This window comes from Plectropomus leopardus, chromosome 1, assembly GCF_026936395.1.
Source record: "Plectropomus leopardus strain MGB_pleo_1.0 chromosome 1, ASM2693639v1, whole genome shotgun sequence".
NCBI classification, from domain to species: domain Eukaryota; kingdom Metazoa; phylum Chordata; class Actinopteri; order Perciformes; family Serranidae; genus Plectropomus; species Plectropomus leopardus.
Genome location: NC_142176.1, coordinates 13604932 through 13617331, shown reverse-complemented (window position 1 = coordinate 13617331; position 12400 = coordinate 13604932). Strand labels below are relative to the sequence as shown.

At 40.9% G+C, this 12400-nt stretch overlaps 1 protein-coding gene across 1 annotated transcript; it reads left to right on the top strand.

Annotated features, from left to right (window-relative positions):
• Nucleotides 1-792: 792 nt before the first annotated feature.
• On the top strand, nt 793-11275 carry adprhl1 (ADP-ribosylhydrolase like 1). The gene is made up of 8 exons (XM_042492500.2): nt 793-1479; nt 3061-3225; nt 3317-3442; nt 3631-3771; nt 4696-4823; nt 4941-5073; nt 5154-5319; nt 7342-11275. Exons 1-8 carry the CDS (start codon nt 1266-1268, stop codon nt 9638-9640), a joined length of 3372 nt encoding a protein of 1123 aa, XP_042348434.2. The 5' UTR covers nt 793-1265; the 3' UTR covers nt 9641-11275.
• Nucleotides 11276-12400: the final 1125 nt, after the last annotated feature.

The window sequence follows — 12400 nt, the reverse complement described above, 5'->3', positions numbered from 1 at the left end:
CATTTGGATTGAATCAACAGTATTTTGTAAATCTAAAATGATAATATTTTTTGATACCACAAAAAGTTCAAAATGATAATACTGAATTCACCCAGCCACTTACGCTTCTCTCCTCTAAACTATTCAGAGGTGTCTGTCTGATCGAGGCCCAGGAGTCAGCAGGTTTTTACACTGACTGATGTCAGAAATATAGAAACGAAATGTCAGTAATGAATGAAACAAACACTGCTGAGAACCACGGCCCTACAGTGTGTGTGTTTGAGAGTGAATGTAAAATGTTAGCTTGGTAACAGTTGTCCCTTATCAGGTTGCATTCCTGCTACATGTCATCATCATCATTGGCTCCTCTGGTAGAGCTTTGTCTACTGTTACTCTGAGTATGTGTAGGGCGACATTCACAAGCTGATACATTCAAAAATAAAGGATTGGAAATAACATAAAATCATCTCAAAACTGTTAAAATCCAGGCAGGAGATGAAGACTGAAGAATCTGAGATGGAGGGGAACTCCTGGATGCAGTGCACATAACTGGAGAGGAGATAAACTGATGTCAGGAGGTGATTAATAAAGAAGTTTTAAAATAGCGGGGTAAAGATTAGAGAGCTGAGCTTCAATAAAGCAGGAGGCAGGCTCATGGACTGCAGATGATGCTCCATTCTTACCCTACTCCCACGGGGCGGCTGGGATGTCAACAAGGTCCAGCACCAGCTGACAAGTTTGCACTCCAGCCCAGCGGCACATTAGCATCTCATCCAGTGCAACCCCCCCCCCACATTACCACTCCACACCCAGCCATCCAGCCTTTACGCTTCAGGGCCATGGGGATTGCCTTTTTAGGAGACACCTGACCACAGCTGAACTCCCTGCCGCCCAACACAAAGACACTGATAACGTGGTGCTTTCTTATGTGTGTGCACGGCCGCCCTTGGTAATGACAGTGTTTGTGTGTGAGACAACTGATGAGAAACTAGACGAGAGCTGTGAGGTTGAGAAGGTGGCAGAGCTGTTATGTAGTGGAGACGGACAACTGTGGGAGCTCCACATCAAGCGGGAATCTATCCAACATTGTGAGAGCTGGTGAGGCCACTTGAAGTTCTTCAGGATGTTTTGGGACATAAGAGTTTGACGTTTTTTCCACTGAGAGACCTACAGTTAAAAGGAGTTCATATTTTGGCACAAGTTTGTGCCAGGAACCATCAAGAGAAGCGAAGAGAAGAGAAGATCTTTTTTTGTTGGGAGAGCTAACGTGAGCAGAGCCCGGCATCATGGAGAAATTCAAGGCAGCCATGGTTCTGGGTGCGGTTGGTGATGCCTTGGGCTACAGAAAGGGCCATTGGGAAGGCTGCACCTCAGGCAAGAAGATCCAAGAGGAGCTGGCCTCTCTGGGGGGACTTGGGGCCCTAAGACTTGACCCTGATAACTGGCCCCTGAGTGATGCAACACTGATGCACATCACCACAGCAGAAGCACTTATAACGGGTATGTTTAGGATTGATGTCAAGAAGAATGATAAAAATGACTCATGATTGTCTGGAGGCAGATCAGAAAGTGGAAATCATAGCCAGAGTACACACTTGTTTGCTTCTTTCTTCTAATTTGAAATGTTAACTATCAAATCAAAACTTAATTTGACCTTTTATCTATTTTTTTTCTAATGTCACTCAAAATCTTTCATTCTTTATCTGTTAAAAAAAAAAAATATATATATATATATATATATATATATACACAGCCTAATATGTCCAAACAACCTCAGACCAGTCCAGCTGGCCTCTACATTTAGAGGGACCAGAATAGCCTCTTCTATACACTCAATGGAAGCTGTTAATCACCAACTGGCAGACCATCTCGAAATGACAAAACCTACTGACAAACCATAATCCATCCTTGCAACCGGTCATCAAAGACAAAGCAGAGGCCTTACCACAAATCACTTAAATGCCATGTCAAGCCCCCGCAGGGTTGCCAGGAGTTACCGGGACAGAAAAGTCCAAAATAGACTACTTTGGAAAAGCTGATCCTCAGCTCCCCTCACTGAACAATAGCAGGTCAGACTCGTCCATAATCTACCAGTATCATGTTTGGCTGCAGACGTGGTTAAAAGCCAATGACAGCAGGCCTGTGAAATGGTGATGACATCTATTGAGATTAGAAGGCTCTATTTAGCCACAATCCAGCATGCCTACACACACACCAGCCAAAAAAACTTATGGAGTGGAATAGATGTCGTAAGTGTTGTTAGTGTTTTTGTGCATTAATGTAATTTTATTTATTTATTTATTATTATTTTACCAGACAACAGAATTACAGTGTGCAGAGACAAATGTTACAGCAGAAATACTGTTACATATTCTTATCTGAAACAGAGATTAAAGTTCTTAGATTAAAGAAGCAATTTCCAAGATTTAGTAATATCTAGAGGTGAGGATTGCAGATTTCAAGAAGGTGAAATTTAACCTGGATCAAATTCCTTCCATGTTCATTGTTCAGGAAGTTTGTATCAGGAGCTGAATTATCCATATCGGTCTCTATCTCTCCAAAAAAATTCTATTCTGTTCTGTTCTATTAATTCTATTTCAGTCAATGGACCCCCCTAAATCCTACAAACTGGAATTTAAACCAGAACTTCAGGTCTGTCCTCCCTCAACCTCTGTAACAGAATCTGAACCAGAGTCCAGTCAAGAGGGTGAAAGTCTGTCTTTCATCAAAATCCTTGATCATTAAATTAGCGGCACTGCTTCATTGTCAACATAGGCTCTCTCTCTCTATTTCTCTCTCTCTCTCTCTCACACACACACACACACACACACACACACGCGCACACGTACACAGACAGCACATACATAAACAAATTCTAGCCGCATGGCTCGTGGATCCCAGTTGACCTCACAGTGTGGAAATGACTCCACTCACTCCGCAGGCATGCTGGTCCTAATCTGTGGTGTAGCAGGCTGAGGCTAAACTTAGCCCACTGCAGCACCACTCATCTCGCCTTGCATACCAATCATGAATGACTCTCAGTCACGGAGTGTGTGTGCGTGTGTGTTTGTTTGTGTCTAGATTACTGGTGTCTGGATGATCTTTACCGGGAGCTGGTGCGTCTCTATGTTGAAGCCATGGTGTCTCTTCAGGGCAGAGCCCCTGATCCTGCCACAGTGGAGGGCTGCGTTCATCTCAAACCTCACAACTTCCTGCTCGCCTGGCATACACCCTTCAATGAAAAAGGTCACTGGAGATTTTTGATATAGTTTTTTAATTTCAAACAAACATAACTACAGTATTTAAAAATGTGAGTCTGGATATGTGCCATGTCCAGGGTCTGGGTTTGGGGCAGCTGCCAAGGCCATGTGTGTGGGCATGAGATACTGGCAACCTGACAGACTAGACAGCCTGGTGGAGGTCAGCACTGAGATTGGCAGAATGACCCACAACCACCCAACAGGTGACAGTGTTGGCAGTTTTAACGAATCAAAACAAATCCGGCAGCTAAAGGCTAATTATTGTTGTTATCTCGTATTACATTTTATCTACAAGAACATTGAAAACTTACTTAATTAGTGAGTTTTGTCAGCAGTTATGTCTAACAGACACACTTGGCGTTGTGGCTTGTGGTGTCACTCTTGGTTTCAGGCTTCCTAGGCTCCATGGCAACGGCACTGTTTGCATCCTTTGCCATCCAGGGGAAACCTCTTGTGACCTGGGGCCGCGAGCTCATGAAGGTCATCCCTCGAGCTGAGGAGTACTGCAGGAAGACCATACGACACATGGCAGGTCAGACTGTGTTTGTGTAAAAGGGCACATAGTTTTACAACTGATTTTTCTAGGTAAAATGAAATTTTAAGGGACAGGTCACTCCAAAATCAGGTGTTGGAGATATCGGCCATAGAGATACCTGCTTTCTCTCTAATATAATGGAACTAGAACGCACTTGACTTGTGTTGCTCAAAGCACCAAAAATATATCCATAAAAAGTCAGCAGCGATGTCACTTTCAAGAAATCATGACCTGATCAAGATAATCCACTTACCTTATTAAAAGTTTCATGTAGGAACTATTCTCTTTCTACTGAGCAACCCCCCGCAACATATGACTGTGCAGAAAGAAGCGTGCATGTACTACTAGCTCACCTAGCACCAGCTAGATAATGTTAAAGCTCAGTCAAGGAGGACACCATTAATGCTTATCTCATTCTGTCATGACCATGAGTCTCTCGTCCATAAATATATGAACGCTTTGGTTGGCAGGTGAAGTTTTGTGAAAATAAATTAGTTCCATGAAACTGCTTACAACAAGCTCTGTGGATTATCTTGAGTAACCAGGTCATAATCTCTGGAAAGAGACATTGCTGTTGAGTTTTCAAATGTATTTGTTTTGGTCCTTTGAGCAACACACACTGAGTGCCATCAAGTTTCATTATGTTTGAAAGTAAGGCAGACATCTCTACAGACAACATCTCCAACACTCTTCAACTCACACCAAATCACTCTAGATTGATAATTAGCACTACAGGTAGGAGGAAAAATATGTATTTTTGATTTTGGGGTGAATTGTTCCTTTAAACTTAATGTAAAAAAAAAAACATAACAAATGGAGTGCTGTCAATGTGTTTGTAGATACATAAGGTTATATACTGAATTTATAATGTATGCACATGTATCTGAGAAAGCATGACTATACGTGTGATTGTGCATTCAGAGTATCAGGAAAACTGGTTCTACTTTGAGGCCAAGTGGCAGTTCTACCTGGAAGAGAGAGAGATAGAGAAGGATGGACAGAACAAACCTTTGTTCCCTGATCGCTATGATGCTGAAGAGACGGACAAGGTAAATCCTGCTATGTAGATAAATACACAAAAAGAAAAGCTGAGCTTACGGTTTTTACCTCAACAGAGCCCCTTACAGGAACAGTGTGCTGCTGTTGCTCTGTTCTCGTGCACACAGATGTATAAGCGGTGGAGCTCAGAGGGGCTTGCGGGCCGCAGAGGTCATGATGCCCCCATGATAGCCTACGATGCCCTTCTGGCAGCAGGGAGTGACTGGGCTGAACTGTGTAAAAGAGCCATGTTCCATGGAGGTGAGGACCTACAAGATATTTAAAAGCACAGATGGATAAAACATACAGACTGCTAATTTGTGAAAATGCTTTTTTTCTAGGCGAGAGTGAAGCCACAGGCCTGATCGCAGGCTGTTTATATGGCCTCATGCATGGCCTGAATCAGGTTCCCGCAGTCCTATACCAGGATGTAGACAAAAGAGAGCGTCTGGAGGAACTGGGAGAGGCGCTGTACAAAGCAGCATCTGCAGAGAAGTGCATAGACAAGTAATCCTGCTCTTCACTGGCCTGAACCCTTCTGGCTATCAGAGGAACTGCACATGACTGTCAAACTGCTTGTCTTTGCCCCACACTACCCACTAGTCCTCCTTGGTTGATCTCAATAGTCATAAGTGGTACTCTGTCTTCTCCTCTCCTCACGTCTCTTGCCCACATCTTGATTTTTCTGTACACAATTAGAAAAGTTGAAGCACCTGTCGCTGCAGGTGTGAGGCAGGGGAACATCAAAAGGGAGACCATTTAGGGTATTGACTTTCAGCCTTTGTTTCTCATAAGTGCTTTCCTGTAAGATCATCTCTCAGGGGCTACACCTGCAATCAGTCTGCATAAATTTAATGCTCTGTTGGTGGCAGGGAAGGAATAACTTGTCTCTATTACTCCACCTGATAGTATATGAAAGAGCTATGGGTTGAATTAAATTCTTCAGTATTTATAACTTTTATTTAAGCTAAGAATAGTAAACTAGTTTACTTCTTGGATTTAACAAACAAAGACAGTTTCCTTCTCTGACCTTTTCCTTGTCTAAAGCTAACCTGTATTAACATGAATCACATGCTTATGTCATGTCATGAAGGATCTGATTAATCAAAACACTGTGCAAAATTTTGATAAAGATTAAATGATTAATGATTATAGATATATCTCTGTCCACTATAAGTTTCACTAGTTTTAATCTCAGTCTATCTTGGCTTGAATGCATGCAACATGTGGTGGACATTTTGAATTTAACTTGTATGCATAACATTACTGAGTTGTAGAACAGTAATCATTTTATCTGCTACTGTGATCATTTATTACTTGCACTGTGATGCTCTTATCAGGTATCAGTGTACTATATTGTGAAACCACCATTACATGGTGAATATTAATATATATAAATATTAAAATGGATTTGGATATATATTACGCATGAAGTGCCTGTCTCTCTTTATCTTAACGGTAACATTTGTTTTGATGGACAGCTTCTCTGCTACCTTAATTCTACAGATTTCCTCTTCTTCCTACACAACCCTTCTCTGCAATCCCCCGAACTAATCACCTATAACAAGTTAACTCTGCTGGAGCACTTAAAGTCTGAAAATTTGATGTACTCTACTTTGCTGCAGGAGTGGGGTGACTTCTATCCAGTTCAAGTGTAGTCTTTGAAAGTCAGCGACTGGGTTAATATGGTCACTGTAAAAGGCCAAATTCACTATGCTCCAAAAACTAATACCTCTCTAGTTAAGTGATAGTCATTTCCAGAGATTGACTTACATGGGTCGAGAGAGATTTAGACCTTAGAAGGTATATATTCCTCAAGTTTTCCCAAAATTATTTTATAGGATGGTGCCATCAGTGTTTTTTATTAAAAAAATTAAAAAAGAATAGTACGGTTTTACAACATGAAAAAAAAAAAACACAAGCACTATATTTCTGTCTAAGCTTCTCTGTTCTTTCACCTTTATAAAAGAATGCAGTACTTCAATGATAAATATACTATCTTCAGACAAACTCCAAATAGTACAGTAACAGCAAGGAGCAAAATAACAGCACAATAACATAAAAACAGCTAATCCAGTGTTTAGGTACAATTTATCTAAATATGTTTAGTTCTGTTAAAGGCTTCACTGGGAATGGGGGGTGGGGGTAGGGGTGCAACTACACTGATTTTTGTTTGGCCTCCGGGTTGAAAATCCCTTTTTGTTTGACCTTCTCTTCACTTCTTCCACCTGCCCTACTCAGGTTTTCTTGCTCTTTATACTTAATACATGTGTCAACCAAGGCAAAACAATTCTCATTCATTTGACTTTGGCATTGTTTTTCTGTTGCCTCAACCACATAGTACCTTATTAAGAGATTTTGTCCATTTTACACATCCAGCACTGCCACTATTTTCATGCAATAGCATATTTCAAGATTTGCCAATCATCTGTCAACTCTGCTATCAATATGCGTAGCTATTTAGGTATGTTCAGCTGCAGGTGGCTACGAAGATTAATGTCCTTATTGCATGTCCTCTATTTTCTATAGACCAGATTCTCGGAAAAGCAGTATCAGCCCTGATGCACGTATGTTAAGGAAATTGCTTAGAGACCGCAACTGCCGCCCTGTGCTCCGAGGGATTTTGGAGAGTCTCCTGCATTACCTGACACAGGATTTGCCCAAGCTGACTGCCAGAAACCCACAGAAGCCAGGGTCGGATATTGGAGTTGAAAGAAACACAGATTTGGCTGATCAGAGAGTTGAGACTTCAGTGAAACAGACTCAGCTTCAGACAAGTTGTACGATTGTTCAGCTCTTCAAAGAGCATAAAATGACCCACAGGAAGACTGCTGACACCACTCCCAACAGATTGCCTAGCAGGTGGGGAGGAGATCAAAAAGAAGGAGGCTTAATACACCGGCGCCTTACCACATTCCAGCTCCTCCAATCCAAATTCACACGGTCCACACCCAAATCTCCCATCACCCACCAAAGGGAGGTAGGATCTCTGTCCTCCAGCAGAGGAGTGGCAGGTAAAGTGAGCCACTGCCAAGACAGTGAGCGTGACATTCACAAGAGGGACCAGACTAGGAGAGAACAAGGACTGAAGAAGGCGGGTAGCGTGAAAGATATCATAGCCAAGTTTGCCGTGGCTGAGCAAAAAGAAAAGGGAGAGAATATGAAAAAACAGCCAATCAAACCAAGAGTCATTGGAAGAGGGATTCTCCTGTCTTCCTTGATGGAGAGGTTTGAGAGCATGGCCACTGTATGTAAGGGACATGAATTAAAATGTTCACAAGAAAAGCCATCTAGAGGAGTAAAGGTGACAGGTTGCATAAAAGAGAGGGTGGCTTGTCATGAAAGATGGCACCAACAGGCACTGGATCAAACTGTTCACAAACAAAACCAACACAAGCAAATCAAAAATAAATCTGTTGGATGGCAGTTGAAAGGAAATCAAACTACAAATGGGCAAGAACAAAGACAAGAGCAGACAGAAGAAGGTTTAACAAAAGTAAAACTAGAAGAAAAAAATAATTCAATTATGGAACAAATGAGGCAAATGGGGGACCAGCATTCAGATCAAAACTCTGAAGGGCATTGCTTATTAAACCATAAAGATCAAGCTTATAGGAGTGACATTAAGGGCAGGAGCTCGAGGGAATGTGGTGAAATTCAGACGACAATAGAAGGAAATGGTATCACCAAGAAGTTAGAATATGGCCATCTGAAGCTCATCTGTTTAACATCTGTCACCGAGAGGTTGCTCCCAGAGCCTTACAGGCTTTTTCCACAGGTGGAAGCCCATGTGAAGTGGCATGTGGCAACCATCGAGACCTGCCCTCCTGTGTGGTCCACATGTGTAGATTCCTCTCCTAAAATATATTCTGTGGAACCGACAGGAAGCTCACCCTTCGAAAACACACTTAACTTGAAGACAGAAGTTCCTCATGGAGCCCTACAACACTCTGACAGGGAATCAAGCACAGGCGAACCTTCCACTGCAGCAGCTGAAGAGAGATGCCCTTTAAAGCCAGAAATCGATGGACTTTCCACATATGTAGGCTGCGACCACGTAGAGTACGGAGCAGTGGAAGATTCATCCAAAGCTGTGACCTCTCAAAAAAGGTTGCCTAAGTATGTCATACCATATGTTTGCAGATTTGATTATCAACAAGATGATGATGATGAGATTAATTCCTCCTCTCAACTGGCACCTCAGCCAGAAAATATAACTCCTTTGATTGCAATGCCACCGCCACACTCTGATACTTGTATGACTGCTTTTAATAATGGATCGGCGACAGTGGGAATTAACCTATGCCATCCTAATACAATTACGGTACAAACAATAACAAAAAGGAAACCAACAGAGGGTAATCTACATGGAAAAGAAGGGGAGGCTAGGGAGAGGAGAGAAGAAATAACACCTGTGGACATGAACAATGATACTTCTGTGACTGCTTTTAACACAGGATTGGCAATCCGTGGAATGAACCTATGTCCTTCTAATAAAGTGAAGGTACAAATGATAACAAAAAAGAAACCAAACGAGGGTAAACCACATGAAAAAGGCGAGGAGGCCAGGGACGGAAGAGAGAAAATAACACCAGTGGATATAAACGATACCAGTGTGCTGCAAAATTTTGGACTTTCTGAAGAAAGTGCCAATAAATCTGCATTTGAATACAGCAACATGTCTGCTGAAACATTACCAAAGGTTGAACCTGAGAGACACAATCCAAAACAGAGAACAAAGTACAGAACGATTAACTACGGTGATCCTTCAGTCAAACAAACATATAAACCCAAAATCATACGATTCACTGACACCTTCACTTTCTAGGATGGTACCAATGGACAGTGATGCACAATCTCAGAACTTTTTCCTTTCATGCAGACTGCGCAAAGAATTTTAATCATGATTTAATTTACGACTTAATCTTGACAAAGCGCTAGAAACATCAATGAGTCCAAACTGGTAGAAAAGATGAGCGTTTGGTCTATCATGCCTTTATCAAAGCATACATGATTCAACAATGGACAGGAAGGTAAAAGTCACCAATCCCATTCTAATTGATGGCAATATGCAGCACAACCCTGAAACCCTGTTAGAAACTCCAGCTTCACACTGCAATTCTTAAGAGGTAGAGTTTCTACTACCAGGGTTGTGCACAGTTGCACACTGCCACGATTAGAATACGATTAGTTACTTTTGCATGCCTGTCCAGTGCTGATTCATGTATGCTCTGATGAAGGTCTGACAAACAAAAAGCTCAGTTGAGGAGATTTAAGTGTGGAAGCATTTTCTACCAGTCACTCTCAACGTACGGTTTTACATTAGCAGCAACACACAGTTACCACAAAGTTACACCTACAAAAATACAGTGTGAGCAACAAGTAAAACTAGCTACTACACTAGAAAAACTTGCATATCACAACATTCTTTACAAAAATTAGCACCTTCACTACTTGCAACACATAAAATGATTTCACACACACACAGTATCAACACTGTTAACACGTTAGACTGCATAAACTGTAGCATAAACAAGTAGCCTATAGCCCAAGCATCAACGTTGAATAATGTGATATGAAGAAGACAACATATTAGAAGACAAGATTGACCTTTTCATCTTTACATTTTGAAGATGTATTATAACTTAATGAAATATTAATCTATGTGAATCTATGTGTCCATTTTCTGTCCATTATTCGGGCCTAAGCAGGGTCCAAGCACCCCTCTCAACAACAAGATTTTTCACCTGGGAAAGCAAATGCTAACATTTTATTGTATGCTGTATTATTTAGAAAAATATTGCATGTAAAACTGCCTGATCTCTCTACATAATGGCCAGAATACAGCACAGTAATATGCAGTATTTGAATAAAGGTACAAAACTATGCTTGACTCAAACTGGCTGCTGAGTTGATGTATATGTTTTGTATATTGATTATTTTGTGGGGGGGCTGTCCAAAAATGCTCATAAAGGTCACATTTCATGGTCTTAAATCAAGTCTAAAGGGGACACAGTGACGATTGCCCAGAGCAGATGAATGGTTGCACACAGCAGTGCCAAAAATGTCAGCGGTTGGAAGCTCAGCCAGTTCACAGATCCATCCCCGCCCACCAGCAGGATTACGCTGCTGCTGAAACATGAGTCTGCATTTGGATTTACTCCGATATTTTCACAAGAGGATAAGAGATCGAGGCCTACATGATCCATCATCTGTCTATCCCAAGGCTTATCCTGAGTGGCAACAGTGACGATGAGGAGTGTGGTGTTGTCACTGCGTGTCTATATAGGGCAGAAACACTTTGAAACACAGATTTTTAGTAATCTGATTTAGGTAGGTAAAGCATGACATACAAGTTGGCAAATATCTGTAAACTTGCATCCTGTTAAGTAGCCTGGTTAAAACGACATAAAACACAGTCATACACACACACACACACACACACACACCCCAATACACTGAATTAAAAAGGATGTTTGTGGTCTTCATGGAAATAAAAAAATAAAAAATCCAAAAACTGCCACACCAGTCTCCTTTACTCATGCCTGAAAGTGGATAACAGCACAGGGACACAGAAAGGCTAATAAAAGAAAAGTCTGATCATTTGACAAAGTAGTCTGCATCATTTTTATATCCATCACCTTTTCCTGTCGGAGCAAGGTATTCAACTCTTATTTGCACAAGACCTTTCTCATATTATTATTATTATTATTATTATTATTTATTATTATTTTAATCTCTGTCATACCTGCAAACTAATAATGATTTTCAAGGACTGTGTGAGCTCTGAATAACCCATGCAGCAGATATTTTTACAGGAGCAAGGCTGCCCAGCAGGTGAACAGATTGCTGCATTTACCTGTGCAACGTGGCTGTGTTGGAGAGGGCGCGGCTATACAGCATTCTGTGCTGCTTTTAGGTGTCATCGGACATCCTAACACCCTTTAGTGCAAGGACACCCTTGGTAGAAGTGCAGAGTTGGAAGAAGTATTCAGATCTTTAACTTACGTAAAAGTAGCAATACCACAGTGTAAAACTACTCTTGCAAATTAAAGTTCTGAAATTAAACTCTGACTCAAGTATAGGCTACAAAAGTATTAGCATCAAAATATACCAAATGTATTAAAAGTAAAAGTACTCATTATGCAGAATGGCCCATTTCAGAACAAAATATAAATTCTGTTATAGTATTGTATTATACTAATGCATAAATGTGTTCATCACATTAATGTTGCAGCTGGTAGAGTTGCAACTGATTTTAATTAGCCTACTTTATATACTCCAGTAATTTAATGTATAATAACACATCAAAATGTATTATTGATATTATTGATAGTATTGAATTGTACTTTGTATTAGTAATCTTAACCTGCAAAGCAACGCAAGTTTTAAGATAAATGTAATGGAGTAAAAAGTACAATATTTACCTCTGAGATGTTGTGAAGCGAAAGTATTAAGTACCCATGCATAAAATGGAAATACTCAATTACAAGTGCCTCAAAGTTGTACTTAAGTACAGTATTTGAGTAAATGTAGTTACATTCCACCTTTGCTGCTGTGATAGCTGTTGAAGCCCAAGGCTGTGTGT

Coding starts and splice junctions, on each gene's coding strand:
- adprhl1 (XM_042492500.2), top strand. CDS start 1,266: ATGGAGAAATTCAAGGCAGCCATGGTTCTGGGTGCGGTTGGTGATGCC. Junction 3,772..4,695: donor GACCATACGACACATGGCAG/GTCAGACTGTGT, acceptor TTGTGCATTCAG/AGTATCAGGAAAACTGGTTC. Junction 4,824..4,940: donor ATGCTGAAGAGACGGACAAG/GTAAATCCTGCT, acceptor TCGTGCACACAG/ATGTATAAGCGGTGGAGCTC.